The sequence below is a fragment of the Anguilla anguilla genome, chromosome 2 (genome assembly GCF_013347855.1).
Source record: "Anguilla anguilla isolate fAngAng1 chromosome 2, fAngAng1.pri, whole genome shotgun sequence".
NCBI lineage: Eukaryota > Metazoa > Chordata > Actinopteri > Anguilliformes > Anguillidae > Anguilla > Anguilla anguilla.
The window spans coordinates 41,291,814-41,314,137 of record NC_049202.1 but is presented as its reverse complement, the minus strand read 5'-3'; the positions used below and the strand labels follow the sequence as shown (position 1 = coordinate 41,314,137).

Here is a 22,324-nt window from a genome sequence, read left to right as displayed (position 1 = left end):
CAAGAATGTATTATGGACAGAACGTGCATGATGCAAAGAAGATAATGAACATCTGAAGAGAGAACTGTAAAAAATGGGGAACAGTTTATAGAAGAATGAAAAGGAAAAAATGGCAAGCGCCAAAGGAAGCTGGTCACTTGTCAGTGTAGGAATGTATGCTTGTATATGTTTTGTGTCATGTATATGTGATGTTTTGTGTTGTCATTTATGTACCATTTTTGTTGTGTCTTCACATTCTACAGTAATATTTCTGTCTGGACCCAATGTTTATGTGTAAGAGTATTGTTTTGTTTGTTTGTGTGTGTTTGTGTGTTTGTGTGTGTGTGTGTGTGTGTGTGTCTGTCTGTCTGTCTGTAATATATTTAGTTTGTGCATGTCTTGTTCAAAAGGTATCTCATCGTTATTGGTGACTAAAAACTATGCATTCTTCCATGATTAACAGTCACATTGGCTTGTTCTGTATTTAGCAACTGTGAAAGACAGCAGGTAAACGGAATTGTATTGTACTGTAACATGGGGCTCATGACTGATTTGTAGCTTCATAGGCAATAATTAAATTAGACCAATGCGCTGCTTAGAAGCATTTCCTTTAAAAACATTACGTAAATGATATGCTTTATTAGTGAAAATAACAGTCAGTTTATTAATTACTCAGTGTGCATGCTGTACATTTCAATTTCAAATACTATCATCTCCATGGAGCCTCTCTGGTCAGGAAAAGGATTGAGCCTTTAGAACATGTGACTTGTGCTTCAGTTCCTCATTGTCTTCCTTAGATTAAGATAAATATATATAGAATGACAGTTTTGGCCCATTCCCAGCAAACAAACAGCTCACAAATTAAAGTATTGAATGCTAAAACTGAAAGTCAGCTGGACCACTAACTGCATCTCCATCATCATGTGCCTTATTGCTCTAACAGTCCAATGACTGAAAGGTTCAAAAGTAAGTACATGCTTAATTTTATCTCTTTTGTTGTGTTGTGCAATGAGGTACTATTGAACTATTGAAACAATATAATGCACAGAAGAAAAAGCTTTTTTTTTGCCAATGGGATGACAATTCAAAGGTGTAAAGGCAAAACTGTGAGGCGCTTACTGTGCATGCTTTCTGTGCTCTCTCATCCAAATATTTGCCAAACATACTGTAAATGTGTTTCACTGTGAATGACAACAAGTTGTGCTACATATTGGTAAGTTTGCAACTGAATCAAGCCTCTAGCCCCGTCTCATCATAATTATCCACTGTGTGTGACATCATAAACATTCACCAGGAAGCTGGACATTAGCTCCATACAGTACATATATTGGTCAGAGAGAACAATCACCAGATCTTTATCTGCTCTTATTAACAGACGCCTTAATGATACTGTATGTTACAAAATATGAAATGTCAGTGTATGACAACAAACTGCCAAAAGTATTCGTAGTGGTAATAACTGTTTTTGATGGTTTTGTGTGTTATTTACAGTTTGCTTAGACGTCTTCTTTTATTTGTTGAAGCCTTCAAAATCACTTATTTTACTAGAATTAATTTTTCAACCAAGTACCAGAACAAAATGATAGCTTAGTAAAACTTTGTCCTTCACGAGAATGCATGCACATAATGCATATTTTTAGAAGTGTCTTTCAATATGTTTCGGTCTTCAATATAACAGCACTTATGAAACTGAGAAAGACATTATTTGTGTGCTATGGTACAAAATGAAACTATATCTTATGGTTGAAGTTTTAAACTATTACAACTTGAATTGATTAATTAATTAATTTCATTCCTAGTTCTATTTATTGTATGTTTTAATGAATGCATCATTCTTTTCTAACTCAATCACTAATTCTTCTTATTTGTTCTGTTTTCCAGTGTTGAGTTTCTAAAATCCTCCTTTTCTCTAAAGAAGAAAGTATAAGATTGATCAGTTGATCATGAATTCACGGATGGAGCCTCATTACCAAGATGTGAGACACAGATCGAGGGACAGCGATGATAGGGACAGAGAAGAAAATATGAATTGTGAAGTCAGAACTGTAACCAAAGCAACCTCATGGGACTTCTGCAACTCCAGCTTCTGTGGACTTCTGTGGCAACCTGCAAACAAGCGGAGAGATCCATGGACACACTCAAAAACCAACAGCGTCCTAATGCACCACAACACTGCGAAAGCTGATTCTCACTACCACACCAACTGACTGCTGCGATGATTCCCTGAGCAAGTAACGATACTCAAATGCATCAACTGACTAAGTGACTTAAGCCCCATGACCAAACATGTAGCATCTCTGCTAACACACTGTAGCATTTGTTGGCCGAGAACAGACTGACAGACACCCTTTTAACTGACAGGATGAATAGACTGACATGGAACAACTCACTGATGCATGCGTGTCTTATCTCTGTTCCGTCCTACCCTTAAACCTATTTGCACGAGAGACTTTAGAACCAACCCTTGCCATAACAGATGAAAGTGAGATACGCACCCCTATACCTTCCACCGCTGAAAACAGGCAATATGGATTGGAAAAGGAAAAAGGTACCTAGTGTTAGAAAGTGATATGGAAAATGGACACAGAACAATGATTTTTCTCTACCACTCATTTATTCTGTCGTGAATCTGCTGGGACTTGACCCTGTGCACTCTCCATGTTCACTCATCATACTGCATCAACCAACCCTCAGTTTATTTGAGAATTAAGCTGCAAAACCCTCCTGGGACTCTTCAAAGAATCTTCCCTGGTGGATTCTCATACAGCTGAGCACATTTAGACAGAACCAAGACAGGGATACACCATCAGCATTATTTTGCAAAAGAAATCAAAGTGCAATTTCTTTGGTAACAGTATCCTTAACCACTGGGAAATGAATCAACATCAAAACTGACTTCAGTTGTTCCCCTGGATTCTATGCGACTGAGTACCCATCATAGCTACACAATCATAACAACCAGACTCACTTCTTACTACACTGTGCTCTTCAGTATGCCTCCCTCCACATTGCTTTCCACTCTTCAATACACTTTTTCTCTATTACTCCTCTCTATGCATTACTCCTCACCCTACATTACTCCTCTCTCTGTATTACTCCTCTGTCTGCATTACTCCTCACTCTACATTTTGCTCCTCTCTCTGCATTACCCCTCACTCTACATTTTACTCCTCTCTCTGCATTACTCCTCACCCTACATTACTCCTCTGTCTGCATTACTCTTCTCTATGCATTACTCCTTTGTCTGTATTACTCCTCACCCTACATTACTCCTCTCTCTGCATTACTCTTCTCTATGCATTACTCCTTTGTCTGTATTACTCCTCACCCTACATTTCTCCTCTCTCTGCATTACTCCTCACCCTACATTTTACTCCTCTCTCTGAATTACTCCTCACACTACATTTTACTCCTCTCTCTGAATTACTCCTCACACTACATTTTACTCCTCTCAGAGCATTACTCCTCACACTACATTTTACTCCTTACTCTGCATTACTCTACTTTCTGCATTACTCCTCTCTCTACATTACTCCTCTCTGAATTACTCCTCTCTCTGCATTACTTTTTACTCTTTTCTCTTCCATCCTTACACATTCTGTACTTTCCCCCTCAGATAAAATGGACTGTAAAAGAAAAAAAAACATCTTATATTAAGACTTGATTGCCATCAATTATTTTGTACTTACAAATTTTCAGACTTTCTATGACTCCCATCTCTCCATTTTACTTGTTAGACAGCCTCAGTTATAAAAGGCCAATCATATTCAGACTGACCATGCTTGATAGTCTAACAAAAAACAATGAAATTGCAATACACTGGCATCTATGATAAACAAAGATTAAATATATTTCATGATGTAATTGGGGGTGTTCAGACTAAACCCAAAGACTGATGGGTATCCCAATTGTACCAAAGCTGTAACAATGGTTCTGAAAAGTAAGAGCAAGGTCTTGGCTAAGGTGATGGGGAATGGAACTTTGTGTCATTTTAAACTTATTTTTCTACCCCAAATTAATAATTGTACATTCTTACAGAAGAGATTTCCATGGTAACATTTCCCACACCATTACCAGTCTTCCATTAGTTACCATTATTTTTATAAAAACAATTATATATGATATAAGAAGATATACTAAATGTGGTACTATATATATATATATATATATATATATATATATATATATATATATATATATATCCCTAGTCTGAAATAGCCCCCTACACTGTGAATTCATTGACAGTAAGTTCATTAACAGACACTTATTCAGTCAAGTATACTGCCTAGATGTTGGACCTAAGCGTGTGTTGGGAATAGAATAAAAAAAACCCAACATGTGACCGGATCCTAATTTTTAAACCACATTGGTTTTGAGAGCTATATGGAAGAATAAACAATGCACTCACCTGAGCCAATTTATCATCCATAAATAGATTGGATAAGGTCCTGTGCAAGATCACTAGAGTCTCACACATCCCAATCCCAAAGCCTTACCACATAACCTACTAAACAAAATGGACCAGGAGGCTCCCCATGGAGCCAGCTTATATCATCCGTGGAAGCAAATTAGCTCATCCACCTTCACATTTTGACATAACCCAGCAATGCCCTGACCATGATACAAGTAGCACTCAACTTTGTACTTCGAATTGTGTGATGATCAGAGTCATCCAATCACCTAGCTAAGCCCATTGTCATTAAAGGTGCCCAATGACAACCTTCTCACAGCCAACACAAAAACCAATCAAAGGGCCCCAGCTTCTTCAGTGGTTCCTTTTTGAAGGCAGTACATTGAGCCAGTATGACATTGTATCTCACCTGTCCAAAATAATTATCAAATGTACTTTTTAGTCATATACCCAGGATCAGCCTTAAGCCAGCAACCTGGATAATTTAGCTAAACCATCCGTTGTGTTATATTTTGTCACAATCTATTTTAAATCAGTAATCCAATCAAACCAAGCAAACAAAAAGCATCAATCCACTGAATCAACTGTCAACAAAGATCAACTCCACCACCTCTTTGGTGAAGAAACTGAATAATCCATGTGGAGCTAATTATCCTGCTGCTAAATGGAATTTATGCATTGTTTGAAATACTCAACAAAAAAAACCCACATTTACTGCCCATAATCTCAAACAAATTAGGTTCTTGTACCATGAGCATGTGATTAACTGAATGAACTGAGGAGAATAAATAGGGGACAGACATTTCTTTCAAGGTAACAGCAATTCAATGGAACATATATACCAACCTTGTAATATGTCTGCGTACAGTAAGACGGACTCACATTCGTATACTGATACTGGTCACCAGCTGAAAGACCTGCTCTGCTCTCTGCTCTCTGAATGAGAAGAAGTGTGCATTGACCTTGACAGAGAAAGACAGAGATTGGGCTCTAGAGACAAAGCGCACTATCTCCCACTAAAAGCACTGAGGTTGGCTCTGGAGAAATAGACACTTTATGAGGACACTTTAAGTCATATCAAATAAATTCAGGTTGTGAGTACTCCTCTGCATTGCTGTTTTTGCAAGGGATAGAAAGCAGTGACAAAACAGTGTGGATGGACACACTGCTCTCTCTCTCTCTCTCTCTCTCTCTCCCTCTCTCTCTCTCTCTCTCTCTCTCTCCCTCTCTCTCTCTCTCTCTCTCTCTCCCCCCCCTTTTACTCTGTTCAATGTTTCTTTGTGTGACCTCTGTACAGCATTGCATGGCATGAGAAGAAGAAGAGAGAATGAGCAAGAGAAAAGGATGGAGTGAAAGAAGAATTACGAATGCCAGTGAACATATATAAAACATATATAAAATCAAATATATTTGGGGGAACACCTACACGTGGGTACTAAGAATTAAATGGTTTTTAATGCAATGCAAAATTCCTGATGTCCTACCTACCAAGCTTACCTGGCTGCCAACATCTACAATTATAATTAAAATTGTACTGGAAGTGCTTCATTGCAGAGATAACAAAAACAGAATGGATTCAAGTACTACAACGGTGATGACGTTGGTAAACAGTTGTCTTCTGCATCAAAAATGGAATATTCAGGACTGGCAAATGAAAGGGAGATAAAAAAAGGCATTGCAACTCTGAAAGGACAGAATGAACACAAAAAAACAAGAGAGAGATGAACAATTTCATAGACAAAAACAGACAAATCAAAAAAAAGAAGAAAATGCATTTTTGTTACTTTGTTTACCAGCATGACTATTCTGCATGACTTTACTTCTACAAGCCCTTACTTGAAGATGAAGGGGCTGGGAATTCAAAAAAGAACAAACTGAAGAATAAAACAGAGAAAAAAACAATATGTTATATGCAACTAAAAGGGGGGCTGAAAACAGGACTATATTAAAAAAAGAGGATCTATATTTTGTTTTTGATTAATAAAAAGGTGAATAAATAAAAAAATATCTAGGATTGCAAGATACACATCGAACTGTTTTATTAGATATATGATACAATCCCACAAAATCTGTGTACACTGCAATTAACTTTTCTTGCTCCATGTACCACTACTATCTCTTTACCTTCTATTTCTCTCACTCTATGATGGCTACTTGTTTTCTGAATTCTCTGCTCCCATCACTGGTATTTTTAAACATTGTTGCTATCATGATATCAATAGATCGACTGTCCTTTTATTGGGTTCATAACATTCTTTTTCCTTTTTTTCTGTACAACCCATCAGAGGTTCCGAGGACAGTACTTCCCCAAGAGCACATTCCAAAGAAGAGTGGCAGTACTTTTGATTTTCAAATAGTTTTCCTCCGTACAGTGTCCTGCAGCTTTGCTATAGATGTCTATCTGAATTGGCAATAATAATCTGAGATATTATGATAAGGGGCAAGTTAGTTGTTTTCCATTTAACCAGAAATCTGATCAAATGTCTTTACGGGTGCCCTTGAATGGAATCACATTTGGACTTGTTCTTGGGAAAGTAGCCTGATGTTTTGTCATTTGGTGTAGACAACATAGTACAGTGGTTTCAGTTGAAAAGGGCTGTATCTGGTATTACAATGCAAAGCAATGTTTGTTCAATGAAGACATCTGATTTATTTTACGTGTCTGACAAAAAAATAACATATTTAACTAACATAAAAAATATATTTATTTTTTTCATGTTCATTACTTCTCTGCAAGCAAAAACAGAAGACAAAACAATAATGGGTGTAAAGGACTAAGGTGTATTGCTGTTGGCGCCATTCACAGATGTTGAAAATAGTGTTTGTTTTAATGAAAGCAGAGTTGCGGGGGGAAGTCAGTGGCAATCTGGAATTCAACTAAAATGTTACCTCTACAGTGCATGCACACACCAGCCGCTACCCCTCTTGAGTGTCAAATCTAAAAGCATAGCGAGATGGAAAGGATGAATTTAATACTTTGCATTTGTTTATTACATTTGAGAGTAAGCTTGCCAAGTTTATGGACAAATGTTAGCAAAAATATATGGATTGTATTCTTGGCCCACTGCCACCACTCTCCCATGTGTAGCTCAATAAGATATACTCATCCTATACATACAATAGCATTCAAAATTATTTGCACCCTTGGCAACAATAAGAAAAAAAGACTATAAAATAAACAATGCAAGTAATGACCTATCCATTTTGCTAAAAAAAAAAATCTGTTATTTCATTTGGAACAGATAGGTATGGTTAGATGAGACCAAAATTAGGCTTTTTTGGTCACACCATGCAGATCTAATCTCCCACATAGACCATGTTATTTTCCAGATATTCTACCACACCCACCCCACCCCACCCCTACTCCCCCTGCTTACTGTGTCGTTTTGAAATGTGCGCGAAGAAATAGTAACAAAGTTTACACTGTGTAAATGTTGATGAAATTTTTGCTTCAGGGATATGAATTCTCAGTGATGAGAAATATGAAAGGGTCTAGTTGTTTTGAAACATTCATGTCCATATTGTGCAGTTAGGTCATGTGCAAATATATTTTAATAAGCTATAATCATAATATTTCCCCAAACACTGCTTAGAGTGAACAAGGTGTACAAGGCCTTCCCTTTGGAGATCTTATCACAACTAGTATTTTAGCTGAGATGTCAAGGGTGGAAATATACCATAACAGAAGGTTTCCCTGCCAGTAAACCGAACTCTATAATTTGTCTACACCTTATCCTTGCCTGTATGCACTTCTATGTCAAATATTAACAGTTGTCCTGCTAATGGGGAAATGTTCGTAGTTAGAACATGGGAGAAGTCTTTGAATGGTCAGTGGCTGTAATTAGGATTTTATCATGTTATGCTGTTCCACAGACCTTAAAACATCTATTTTGACTTGAAGAGTGGGGCCCAAGGCAAAGTGCACCCTCAGCCTGTTTTGTTCGGTGTGTTAAAGGCCCAGAGCCACTTGATCTACAGTTACAGCTGTAGACACCTCCCGGAGCAAGTCTTCAAATCAGCCCAGGCCCCTGTGCTGTCTCCCTTAGGCCTGCAAGGCTCAGAAGACTCAGTCATTGACAGAGACGGAAGTGGCCCAGGCTGTTGCAGGCATATGACTTGCCATCCCAAGATATAAAGGACAGTGTCACTCATCACAGTAAGAGCTCCACCAAGTGGTATGATTTAGGTGTCATGCCAGAATGGGAAGCTCTTTAATAAATAAAACAATAAATGGATAAATAACAACTAGGCCGGGTTCATTTATCCATTTATTTGTTATGTGTTCATTCCATTTGAGTTCTGTCTCTTAGCACCCTTGCCAAATGTGTTCATTTGTCCATTTATGATTTATGTTTCTTTGTTATTAAATACAGAATTCCACAGTTATTGTAGAAGGCACTGACCCACTTTTACAAGAGTCACGCAGATTAACATTTAGTTCACAGGAAGAATCTTGAATCTTGAATATATTCCTGAGTCAAAAATATCTATTCAATTCAATTTTCAATTAAAATTAATTTGTGTAGCACTTAAAGAGACACTGTCACAGACACACACAAAAAACAGGAAATTTGAAAATTGGGAAAGACCAGACTGAAGTTCTACTGTGTCATTGAACAAAAGACTTCATTTATAACCCCCAAAGAATTCCAGTTGATTAAAAATTATGCATTAAAATATGTTGGCATTAAAATGCACCTCTTGTACAAGATTCCTTGCATATATAACACCCAACCTGAAATAATCAATAGCCATACTGATTCACATCTCCCAATCTGTAAACAAAGCTATGCATGTTCAGTTGGTCCTGGGCTCCTATCCAGAATTGAATTGGTGGTATAAAATGACATGATTTAATATTGGAAATAATTTGTTATAACATTTATATAAAGGGAAAAGAGCAGGATACTACTAGGTACTGTGGCAACTTGAATGTTTATTTTTATTTTTTTATTTTTTTTGGGCGGGGGGGTTATTGGCAATCAGTCATTTGAAATGCAAAGGGAAATTCAGATACTACTACTACTACTACTAATAATAATTATAATAATAATAATAATAATAATAATAATAACAATAATTGGGGTTAAAGTCACTGGGGTTGGGCCCAGGTGTTTGAAGGAAATACATGATAGTTTCAGTTATACCTACCCGTCAATTATAAATACAGGGTAAAATGTTCTATTAACTAGATCTCTGACCATTGTACACCTGTTTGTAGCATTAGAATTTACAAATGATCAGGCAAAGGTATGGGTATAGAATAATACTGAGCATAGCAACCATGTCATTGACAGACCTTCAGGTTTTTCTAGTGACTTTTTTAGGAAGATTTACATTACATGTAGATCTTGTCTTCACTGTCCAAAGAAACATATGACCGGGGAAAGTTGGTAGTGCCTTTTGTGGGACATGTTTTAGCTGGCCAACAGACTGCCAAATTGGTTTCATTTGCTGTATTCGTAGTTGCATTTGTAGAGTGATGAGGAGCAAAGATGGATCACAAGTCCAGTACTGCAGTCCATCACAGGCCAGAAGCACAGCAGGCCTTCATACCTTTCTCCCAGAAGCCCACATGTAACAAAAACATTTTTTTTAAATCAAGCAGCATTTGTAGCATGGGTGTAAGACTAAAGGTTCAGTATACTAAGATTTTTTTGTAGTATTTTTCCAGTCTTTATCTTTTCTTTCCACTAATGTCTTACTTTTTCAACAATTAACATCTTTGTGTGTACACTTTTCTTCTTTTCCTTTAATTATAAAGTATAACCCAATCCAGCTTATTGCCAGACACCTTGCAAGGGCGCTTCACGCTGACTGGTCAATTTGGAGAGATAATGTCATTTTGATGAGCAGGCAAACGGACAAGTGCTAAATATGGGTGTCTGTGGGAGTGTGATGCTGTTCATGTAGCCTCTCAGCCCGTTTCAAGAAGGGAGAGAGATTTCCTTTGAGGATGGTAGAGCCAGTGGCTGCTTTAAAAAAAGAGCATGGTATTCAGCTGACCAAATCCAAGCTTAATTTATGTAACATCATTGCTTTAAATAGACTAATTAGCACTGTTTTTGGTAATAACCTGGACTAGGTTATGTCTCATTTCCTGTTGTCATATGTTTTAATTTTATCTGTATTTTTATCATTGTACTGATCTGCAATCCTTCTACCTTTCTTTCATTATTTATTTTCTTCTCAAACTCTCTTCTCTCTTTCCTTAACATACTTAAAGTTTGGCACAAAATGTTCAGTGGAAGACTCATTTGATGTAGCACACACTCACACATACATATGCATGCACACACATGCTAACACTCAAACACAAGCATATAAACACATGGTTGTGGAAAGAAAGGTGAGAGAGATGTTGGGGAATAGGATGGCATTCGTATAAAATGACAGAATAAAATGGGACAGAGAAAGAGAGAGAGAAACAAGGAAAGACATGAGGAATTCACACTGCCCAAAACCAGTTTTGTAGAAAACTGCACAGTCCTGGTTAAATGTAAAAATAGCCTGTCCTATGGATTAAATGGTGGTTCCACTGTCAGAGCAATAATTAGCTAGTTAAAACCCTGCCCAGCTTTTCTGCAGCAGATTTTTTCACTGGATTTCTTTTTTTTTTTTTTTGGTCCCAATGTTTATTTAGGGGCACTCTCATCCATATACACAAACTGAATAGGTATTGCATCCATCTGGATACTGTGCTTGATTTTGAATGAATTGCAAGACTGCAAGTTTTGTCATTGAATATGTATCTATGCAGGATCGTGCTGTACATAGGACTGAGACTGGACCAGACTTTAGCTGAAGCTCATTGAAGGCAAAACCCCCTTGAAAATAATGTCAGTAGCATCAGCTAGTATCTTTACTTGAAGTCAAACACAGAACATATCAGGGGAGTTGGTTTTAGAATTTGCTGGTAATTAGTGCTATTTTCTCTCTCTCTTTTTTCTACCTAACATTCCTCTCTCCAAGCCCACATTTTTCATGTGCCTCTCTTTTTCTCCCTCCTTCACCAGTAAGGTATTTTTGTATCTCTTGCTCTCACTTTTTTTCCCACATATTGTTATAATGTTGAATAACGCATGTCAAAAAAATGAAAAGCCAGAATGAAGTAATTCTTTTTCACTCTTTTTCTGTGTTGATCTTGTTCTCTATTGCAATGATGATGAAAGGTCATGTCTTAGAAACAGTACATGTACTTATTTTAGCTTACTGTTATTGTGTATTGTTTGGGTCATAATCATTGCAGTTGATATTATTATCATCATTGTCATTATTTATGAATCATCATTTTGTGGTTTTGTTCTGTTTTGGTTTTCTTAGTCATCTTGCTGTATATGTAGAAGCACACTTTGGTGACCTTTGTTTAAAGATACTTCATTACACCACTATAAAATAGAATATATTAGAAATGATTATAATTATTATATTATTCACATCAGCAGTATTATATGCTATTTGCTTTGTGAGAACAAATATTAATGTGAGTACAGATATCCCAGGCTTATTGTGTGAGCCTGATACAGAGTTAACTAATTCTTCTTGAATACCTACATTTCTTAAGACAGAGGGCAAGTACTAAACTGATGTTGCCCAATGGTTCAGTTTCATGAACCAGTTGAATGTGAATTTTACTTTCAAAATGTGGGATTTAACAAACTGGTTTTCTAGACAAATGGATGCTTTCCTGTATGTCTGATATATATTATATACAGTATATATATATATATATATATATATATATATATATATGTGTGTGTGTGTGTGTGTGTGTGGGTGTGTGTATATATACATATATATATATATATATATATATATATATGTCAGCAACATTGCAACATGTGGATTGTTAGTGTGTTCATCCTCATCATGTGCCTGTAGTCCTGGTTCTTGTTCACCTTACCCTGTATCTCGTAGGTAGATGATATACACACATAGCTCGGGAGCCTGGAACAGTCTCCAATTCAAAATGAAATTTCATGTGCATGATCACAAAGGCAAATTTTAAAACATTATATTCTCCCTTTTGAATTTTGTTTTCATAGCGTGTGTGTATGTCAATCTAGTTATTTAAGTTTGTTTTAATTTATATACTTGAAGTGATGATAAACTCTGCATTCCCACTCCTGGTATTGTACTTATGTGTTTTCCATTGCAGATATTACTGATAATGATGATAATGATCACAGATAATTACAATTTTTAATTAATTTCTATGCTGTTAACTTTATGCAGAATACATGAGCAACTTAACAGGAAATATGTGTGTTGGTGTGTGCATATATCATTGCAATTGCAAAGGTCACTCACAAACTTAAACACACACTTTGCTTAGTAGCTTAGCAAAAAAACTCTCACAAACACCAACATACACACTGTAAACACATAGAGGTGTGTAGTAAGTACACACTATGCTACAACCCTGGAAAAAACATGGAAGGGGGAGAAAAGGGGGTCACAGGAACACACGGGATTGTCTGACGTTGGACTTTTAAAATGTCAAAACAATTTAAAAAGGATCAGCTGTATAAAATATATTTCAATGGAATGTTTATTTATCTTTTTATATTTTTGAAACTGTGTAAAGAAAAAATGTTAATAAAAATAATTTAATGAAGTTTGTGGAAAATGACACTTTAAAATGTTATATTATTAAAAATATGAAAGACTGAATGTGAATGCTATCTTACCAGAACAACACTTCCCCATTGCAGATAGGATGAAAAAAATAAAACAATAAAAAACAAAATTACCAAAAAAGTCAAATTTGAAGAAAAAAATCTAAAGAAAACATCATCAAAAAATCAATAAAAATCACAAAAGCTTCTGCTGTATTTTTTAAATATGTGTCCAGTGTGTCCTTTATAACTGTACGAATCTTTGCATACATATATTAGCAGGGCAAGAACCACAAGAGTACATTATTATTATTTATTCATTTTAATTATTGGTGCTGTTGTTGTTGTTGTTCATTATTGACTCGTTTGCTTGTTTTAATTAGATGCTGAGTTTGAAATTTGAAGAAGGCAATGGCCTAAATTAGTGGTGTCCAACAGCACATGAATCAGCTACAATATTGTGGGCAAATTTGTCCTTAGGACTGCTGCTCTGTTCTTGTATATCACATACCAGGAGAACAGTTGTTTCTGAGATGCAGGAGCCACCACGTCTGATGCCACAGTCAAATTTGCTTAGATCACACGTCTAGCCCAATCTAACGTTTGGTCGAAAAACAACTAAAACTCTCCAACCTGGCCAGAATACTTTATACATTGAGTTGCAGCCACATGACTTGCTGTTTGGTGGAACAGGAAATTTGTTTTTATGAGCACTCATTGGCCACGTTGTAAGGTACACTGTGACGTATCTAATACTGGGTAGGACCCCCTTTTACCTCCTGAACAACCTGAAATCTTTGTGGCATAGATTCAACATGGTGGTGGAAACATTCCTTAGGGATTTTGTCCATGCTGACTTGATAACATCATGCAGTTCCCGCAGATCTCACACATTCATGCTGCAAACATCCTGTTCCACCTCATCCCAAAGATGTTCTTATGGTTTGAGATACGGGGACTGTGAAAACCATTGGAGTTAACTGAAGTCACTCCCATGTTCATGGAACCAGTTGAGATGATGTGTGCTTTGTGACAGTGTGCATTATCCTGCTGGAGGTATACATTTGAAATAGGGTAGGCTGTGGCTATAAAGGGATGCACATGGTCAGCAATAAGGCTTAGGTATGCTGTGGCATTCAAATTATGCTCAATTGGTATGTGTGTTAAGAATGTGCGCCAAGAAAACATTCCCCACACTATTACACTATTACCACCAACCTGTATCATTGACACAAGGCAGTGCTGGATCCATGGATTCATGTTGTTTACAACGAAGTGTGACCCACCCATCTGTACGTCAAATCAGAAATACAGATTCATCAGACCGGGCAACGTTTTTCCAATCTTCAGTTGTTCAGTTTTGGTGATCACATGCCCAGTGTAGCCTCATCTTCCTGTTCTTTGCTGACAGGAGTGGAATCTGACGTGGTCTTCTGTTGCTGTAGCCCATCCACTTCAAGGTTCAATGCTTTGTGTATTCAGAGATTCCCTTCTGCACACCACCTGTTATGCTTAAGGAAAAAATCACATGTTCAAAAACCACTCATGAACACTCAACATATAAACAGTACACATGTGAACTATAAAAATAATCCCACTTATAAGGTGAGAGCAGGGATAGGTAACCTATACTATTTGAGGTCACGTGTATTGTTTTCACATTTTCTCACTTGAAAAATTCAGTCACATGTGAAAATGTGGAATTTCATGTCAAATTCTGTTTTCCCATGTGGAAATTTTAAATTCACTGGTGAAAATGACCAGTTCACATGTAACATTATCTATTCAGTTCACATAAAAAATGTTAAAATCATTGGTGAAATGGAAATGTGAAATGTGAAATGTGAAAGGGAAAATTTCACGTGATTGTTTGTAAGGGGTAAGCAGCCATTATTTGAGTATTTATTGCCTTTTTGTTATCTTAAATGAGAAATTCAAAAATAAAATGTGGTTTAAGGTAATGAGTATACTGATGCTTTGCATTCTCTCTGAAATGTTCCTATTGAAAGAACTCAATTCATTTTATTCATTTGATGGGGGGGGGGGGGGTAGAGCTGCAGTGATACTGTCCTTACAATGACAATCTGAAGGACAGTGAGGGAGGGAGAAGCAGGGAGCACATCTACCTTTTCATGATCTTTGACCAATGTCAGGTCATGTGGGAAGAGACATTACAAACAGAGCTGGCCATATCGATTGACATATTGTGCTATAAGGAATGTAAACATAAACATTGATGATGGTGGTGAGAAAGGTATCATTGCAGATGGCAGAGATGTTCCCATAACCCCTGATAGTTAACTAGACTACTTTCAGTACAATACTGCCCTCATGTGGAAAAACTGTAGCTCATGGACAGTCTTAGGTATTTTGCTTCCCTGTGGTCTCATAGTCCATTTTTGTCTGCCAATATGTATCGTGTCTGTATACTAGCCTGTATAGCCTAGGCATTCAATCTGTTCTGGTAAAATTTACGTAAAACTGGTTCACTACATCATGCCATTGAATCACTCTTAATATGGTTGGCTGCAAAACGTGTTGCATTGTCTATTCATTTTGATCCCCAGATTGTCACAGCAACTCAGCCACAGCCATTAAACTATTTACCTTTGAAGTGTCTACTTTAACTGAGGCAGGTTTCTCCATAATAACCAGGATGTTTTCGTCTGTGGACAGGGCAAAAATATGAGCGTGTAAAAATGAGAGGCGTGCACGGAATGCGCAAAGAAAGTTGTAGCCGACCAATCGGTTTTACCATTAACCACATACTCATGTGTTTCCACAATCATCCAATTGCATACACACAACACCCTTCTCTTACCCATTCAATCACAGGCACACAACACCAATGGAGCACCTTTTTAAACCCAAAAATCAGACCTCTGCATGATGTAGCTCACTTGCGCTGCTTTGCATGCTTCACTGCTACTGCTCAGAATTGCGCTTACCCTCAACCACCCCAGCACCACCTATTGTTTGGATCTGCTTCTAGATACTGGGGCATTTTCTGGTATTCATCCTTAGTAGGGGAAATATATAATACACCATGTTAGATAAGGTAGTGCATGCACCTGAAGAAGATCAATTCGTCACCAAACCAAAAAATGTATTTACATATTCATGTAAGTATTTTAATACTTGAGTTGTCCTGACAGAAATGTAACTGAAGCAGAACAGAAAAAGGTATGTTCACATAATGTTAACAGCACTCTTGTTCTCTTGGGTGAGTGTGTGGATAGGGTGGAAAAAAGAATTAGGCTACATGATGATACAAATGACCTCAAATGGGACTGTTTTGGCTTTGCTCAACCACAATTTTGAGCAACATCCCTCCATTTGATTAAGTCACGCTATAAGGTTTTTAACAGCACACATAACTGTTCTGTCACATTTCAGATTTTTATATTACCATAGTTGCTAAGGAGATTATACATTTACACAGGCCTATACGAGTCCATAGGATACTGGCCTGTTGAAACATTGACGAAAACCGAGCTGGTCGTTACATTTGCTTCCCCAAAATGATAAGCCCATATGTGTCCCTTTTCGTATTTTCATTATCTGAGAATATTTCCCAGGGCAATAACATGGAAAGAAATGGTACAGTTTCAGTACACTGACCTTTGGTTAAAATTGAATATCCAGTATGAAAGCGAGCAAATTCTGATGACAGGTTTACTGGTTAAAGTTTCACTATCTTCTGCAGAAAGGGACATAGTTTGCTTCCTGAATTATTGATCCATTGGGGTGGAGACAGGGTTGATCCCTCTCCGGTTTCACTAGCCACTGCAGACAATCTGTTCTGTCGCAGCAAGGGAAACCACAAGGCAGAAGACCTGGCAACCACCAACCCCTGTGTCGCCCAAAATAGGGCAGCAAGCAGACATCATCTTGCACCTGAAATTGGCTCATTCAAGCAAAAACAGAACAGAAACTGCAGCAATTCCACATTCACATGAACATGGTAGTTCTTTCTGTATATTTCACAGGAAAGGTCAGAATGGTGCAACTGCTTCTTTTTGACTAGGCTAAAATAAGCTAACACATTGCTACTCCATTAAATAAGTTTCAAAATACAATCTGCACCTAATGGGTATGAGCTGTAATGGTATCAAGAGCATATTCTGAGACTGGACAACTCCAGGACTGTATTTAATTTGAAGAACTTTGATAAACGCATTATATAATTAACTCTGACTGCATGGTTTTAGTCTTCCTGGAAAGAGGACATGATTTCACATCATGATACCAACAATAAATCAAAGGTTACACATCACAACCAGGTTTTATAAAAACTTTTGATTTAATTTCTGGGACATAATGTTTTTACATGTGCACAAATGCTTTGAAGTAAAAATTTACTCTCTAATGGTCTGTAAACATTTGATGATAAAAACAAGTACAATTTTAGAGAAACAAGAATACACTATGACCAAAAGTATCTGGACACTTGGTCTGGGGCTGTTTTTCATGGTTTGGGCTAGGCCCCTTAGTTCCAGTGAAGGCAAATCGTAATGCTACAGCATTAAGCCAGGTCCTTATAGAAATGGTTTGTCAAGAACGGAGTGCAAGAACTTGACTGGCCTACACAAGAGCCCTGACATTGCATAACAATGCCCCCGAGCACAGTGAGGTCCATGCAGAAATGGTTTTGTTGGGAATGGTGTGGTAGAACTTGACTGGCCTGCACACAGCCCTGACCTGAACCCCATCCAACACCTCTGGGATCAGTTGGAAAGCCAACTGTGAGCCAGGTCTAATCATGCAGTCTAATCATGCTCGGCCACACTATTTCTCTTCTGGCTGAATGAAAACAAATCCCTGCAGTAATGCTCCAATGTCTATTATAAAGCCTCCCCAGACACAAAGTGTGGACCAACTCCACATTAATGCCCAGAATTTTGAATGGGATTTTGGATGTCAGGTGTCCACATACTTTTGGCCATGCAGTGTAAATGGTTCCATCCAACATAAAGGTGTTTATGACAAAGTGCATATTATGTCCAGGTGCTTACTTCTCACAATCTCCGTTTGTGTCTACACATAGTTCTGTACAGAATTCTTTTGGTAGGCAATTTGTACAGTGTGAGACATGTACAGTAACAGTACATCTCTCTGTGGATCTGTAAGTCCGTCTTTGTAGATCTGTCAAACAGTCTAGGAACTTTAATTATTTCTTTTCATTCTCCACACAACAAAGCCTCCCAGCAGAATTCCGCTGAGAAAGACAGCCGCCATCTGAGAAAAAGGAGTGCTGAGACAGGCGATGATGCTCTCCTAAGGGGGCAAGTGAAAATACAATTAGAGGGAGTAGTAGTAGTAGTAGAGGGAGCTCTAATACAAGTGTGAACTGCAGCAGCTGACGCGCGCTACATCTGTAATAAGACGTTTGTCACTTGTGCCTCATCCAATATTTTGCACAGCAAGACTTGTCTGCACAGATTTGATTGGTGCAATATTTATTTATTTATTTATTTATTTATTTATTTATTTATTTATTTATGTGCACGTCCACACAGATTGCACATTTTTCTCAACAATACACAACAATGAACATGTGAAAGTTTTTAATTAAATGCGTTTATACAACCACTATGTTTATCAATCCTCATTTTCAAGCAAGCTAGCTAGCTAACATATTTGGTTAACTTTAGCAAGCTAGCTGGCTAGCAAGCCTTTATGAAGTGGCAGTGAACACATATGCAGCGTAGGATCTACATTTCCAGAGGACATCGCTGTATTCTCAAATAAATAACCAGCTGAAATAAAATGGTGATTGAATGCATCACACGTTTTTTATCTGAGATAATGATATTAGCTACTATATACAATGCTGTGTCAATAGCCAACGCGTTATTGCAAGCGAGTGTGTCATCTAGTCACGCGTCATCGTAGCAAGCTACCCAGACAGTAAAAAACCCTATAAAACACTTCTAACGTAGATCATTTTAAGCCATGTTATCTAGCTTTGTCGTGGTAACATGAGAGAAGGATTGCTGTTGGAGAAGTGAATCAACCAACAGTTAGCGCAGGTAACCCGCACAAAAGCGCATTATAGTTTTTTCACCACCAAATTCTTATGGACAAGCCTCACGTTACGTATTTCATCCACTCAATTTAATTTCATCTAACGTTACACTTGATTCACTCATTAGCTCCGCTAGATACTAGAACTCTTACTCTTTGAGATCACGGAAAAGAAAGGAGTAAAAGCAAGGTGTGGAGTTATTTTGATTTCACACTACTTGCTTATAAGTTAAATGTTCTCAAATATAGAAACTTTAATAAAACATAGGTTTTTCAAATTGATTAGAAAATTTTGCACTTTTTGACAAAAAATCGGGATCAGCATCGGACCCAAAAATCTGGCATCGTTCAGGCTCTAATTATAATGTAACCTTGTTTTAACAAGGCAGTCCAGATGAGGTATACATTTGTATATTGGACCAAGGCTGTCCAATTTCATGTCAATTCTATAAAAAAAAAAAATCACAGACACTGACAGAATGAAATATAAAACAAAGAATACCTATAGTTGAGGCACTTACACACTACCTGCAATGTTTCCTCCATTCTCAATTAAATTTTTTTCAGTGGAGTGAGGTTTTCTAGATACAACGTGTGCAAGTACACATTTGTGTGTCCTCATTGTCTTGGAGGTTGAGGTTTTGCTTTTGAAATGCTCACCCAGCCTCCCTGTTCACGGATCCAGTCCAACAAGTTCCTCCTGAAGAAGTCAAGAGTCCAGGAGACGATATCCCGTACACGCTGTGGGAGATGGGCACTTGCGAGCTGTCAGAGAGCATATTACCATTGTACATTAGCACAGACAAACAGCAACAGACTGCGAAAGGTGGTAAACGGTTTATACATTGTTGGACTGGACTCCCTGCGTTCAATATTAACACTAACGATAAAGACAGGTGAAGCGACTGGTTTGAACGGAACATGCATGTTGTATCCTCACTGGGTAACTTTTCAGTGACTATCAACCTTATGTTTTCTGCATATTTCCATAGTTACACTAGTTTTAATCGCAGAAAAATATACAATACCTTCACAGAGATTTTTCCTGCTATGTAGAAAAGTACAACAATCCTCTCCCAGGAAATAACACCATCTTCAAATACTTTATTCACCAACTTCCAGTAGCTATCTTTGCTGGATAATGGCCACTTGCTGTCTATTGCACTTTACAATATGAAAGAGAGAGAAAAAGAAAAACTCGTTAACATACAATATATGAGCAAGCAATGTATGAACACCATTGGAGATAGTAAACAGCAACTATGCACTTTGAATGACTGAACATATCTACAAATGCACAATAAGGAAGGTGGACATATTAGTCCAGAGCAGGCTGTCCTACATTCAACACAGCGAACAAACAAAAAAGACACTGAAGACACAAAGAAAACACTGAACTGAGACTGACTGGTTGAGTTCTGTGTCCCGCTGCAGAGTCTGAGCAGTTCTTCGGACTTGAAGGGCGATTTCCTGTAAAAGTCTGGTTTCCTCCTCCTCTTCTTCCCTTATTCCAGGCTGCTCAAAGAGTGTCACCTCACTTTCACAGGACTTCAACTCCTCCTGTATGAAACTTAAAAGAAAAACAAAATATTAGCTATAGAATTGACAAAGTATATTGTACAGCATTAATGATTCACTAGTCAACAAGCTGACTATATGATTGTGTGCAATGTTTAGGGCCACCAGTTTTGTCTCCCCTTATTTTCTCACTTTGTACTTCAGTCCTCTGCCAGCTAGAGGTCGCAATAACCTCTTGGTCAATCCAATTCTCCAACATTTATCCCATTTGCACTACCTCAATAACCTATGTTGATAAAGTAACTGCCACTATTTAAGAACAGGTGATTACTGACAGCAATGATTACAAGCCACAATCACACATTTAAATTCAGTTTGATTACTTACTACCTATGGAGGACTAAATGTCCCTAAATTAAATAAATAAATAAATAAATAAATAATTAATTAATTAATTAAACAAATGAATACATCAATTAACGCCATCAGCGGTGATTAACAAATCTACCAAGTATTTTAATAATGGATTTGCAGGCGTGAATTTCAAATTATTTGCATTTTCTTGTAGACCATTAAAAGCAATGGAGAAGAGCCAACTTCCTAATTGTCAAATTGTCTGTACCCACCCTTTACAGTAAAGTGCTAGTTATTTTTTTAATGTGAAAGAAAACCACTGGGTGCCCTAGTCACGGATGCTGAGCTGAAAAACGAGCAGGCAGAAAATCCCTTAAACCAGTGTTCTCAAAATCAGTGCCATGGAGGGCCGTGTGTATGCTGGTTTTTATTCCAGCCTCAGATCTTGATTATATAATTAGTTCAATTATTTGCTGAATTAGGGATGCAGGTTTGCACATAATGGTGACGTGACATCTATGGTGACCCACATTGTCTAAATAAAAACTTGCTTATATTCTGTGCTTCAATGCAGATAAATGCATATGGCTGAATGAGTAATTGGACTCAATTAAGGCAGCATTAACTGGTTGGAATGAAAACCTGCATACGCACGGCCCTCCATGGCAACGAGTTTGAGACCACTGCCTTTAACTGATTAGAATAATAACGTTATTATTAGAAATGACAAATTACTGAATACGGTAGAGAGAGTTCTCTTCAATTAGTTTAGACAAGGAAAACATTCTATTTGCGTCGCAAAATAGTGCACATTTCAATCGACATTAGCCTATTAAAAACTGAATAAACGTACACACTCCATAAATGTGCATGGCAAAGATCTGGAATATGCAAATTTTGTCATTTGAACGAGCACAGGTTAGATAGCATTTTTTAGTTCATAATATATTTTGAATTAATTTGATCTTCATAGCCTGGCATGAGGAAGGAAACTGTGTATGTAGAAATGGATTATTCAGATCGTGGGCAGACTTGTTAATCAAGGAAAATGACTGAAAGTCAAGACCAATTGGCCTAATCAGGGGAAGTTTTCTGCCTCCTCGATTTTCAGCTCAGCAGCCACCACTGCTGGGCCTTCAGTTAAACTATCAGTACTAGTCAGTTAAATAATGTGTGTAATAGAACACATTGTGCCACACCATATTACCACTATAAAAACTGTTGTCTAGATTGTGGATGTCTTTAAAGTCTTACCTCCAGAGTACATATGAGTGTATTTATCAGTGTTCCTTTTGATTGAGAAGTATTTCATAGTCTTCCACAGTAAAAAATGTATGGATTGTGGGAGACAACTACATCTGGTGCGGGTCAACAGTTTTTTGTTTTCTAATTCCTCTACATAGACTTTACAGTGGAC

At 37.4% G+C, this 22,324-nt stretch overlaps 2 protein-coding genes and 1 long non-coding RNA gene across 8 annotated transcripts in view; 1 reads left to right on the top strand and 2 right to left on the bottom strand.

Annotated features, from left to right (window-relative positions):
- The window catches only part of LOC118219755 (potassium voltage-gated channel subfamily C member 1-like), an 82,395-nt gene extending 69,162 nt beyond the window's left edge, over positions 1-13,233 (top strand). For 4 of the 5 annotated variants that reach the window (XR_004763837.1, XM_035403145.1, XM_035403142.1 and 1 more), the window contains one exon: positions 1,861-13,233. Coding sequence is in view for 1 of the 5 variants with exons in the window: in XM_035403146.1 (XP_035259037.1) it covers positions 1,861-1,874 (14 nt within the window). In the remaining 4 variants the exon portion in view is untranslated. Of the gene's footprint in view, positions 1-922; positions 946-1,860 lie in introns of all 5 variants that reach the window. The other variant, XM_035403143.1, reaches the window with a different exon arrangement.
- Positions 13,234-14,380: 1,147 nt separating this feature from the next.
- On the bottom strand, positions 14,381-16,097 carry LOC118219758. Its single transcript, XR_004763841.1, has 3 exons — positions 15,957-16,097; positions 15,616-15,674; positions 14,381-14,519 (listed from the first exon to the last, which is right to left on the bottom strand). It is a non-coding gene; the product is annotated as an uncharacterized LOC118219758 (long non-coding RNA).
- A 1,191-nt stretch (positions 16,098-17,288) lies between these two features.
- The window catches only part of LOC118219756 (apoptosis regulator BAX-like), a 39,863-nt gene continuing 34,827 nt past the window's right edge, over positions 17,289-22,324 (bottom strand). For both annotated transcript variants that reach the window (XM_035403147.1, XM_035403148.1), the window contains 4 exons: positions 20,444-20,605; positions 20,064-20,199; positions 19,696-19,800; positions 17,289-18,285 (listed from right to left, as the gene is read on the bottom strand). In XM_035403147.1, the coding sequence (XP_035259038.1) occupies positions 18,175-18,285; positions 19,696-19,800; positions 20,064-20,199; positions 20,444-20,605 (514 nt within the window). In that variant the 3' untranslated portion in view covers positions 17,289-18,174. The remainder of the gene's footprint in view (positions 18,286-19,695; positions 19,801-20,063; positions 20,200-20,443; positions 20,606-22,324) is intronic.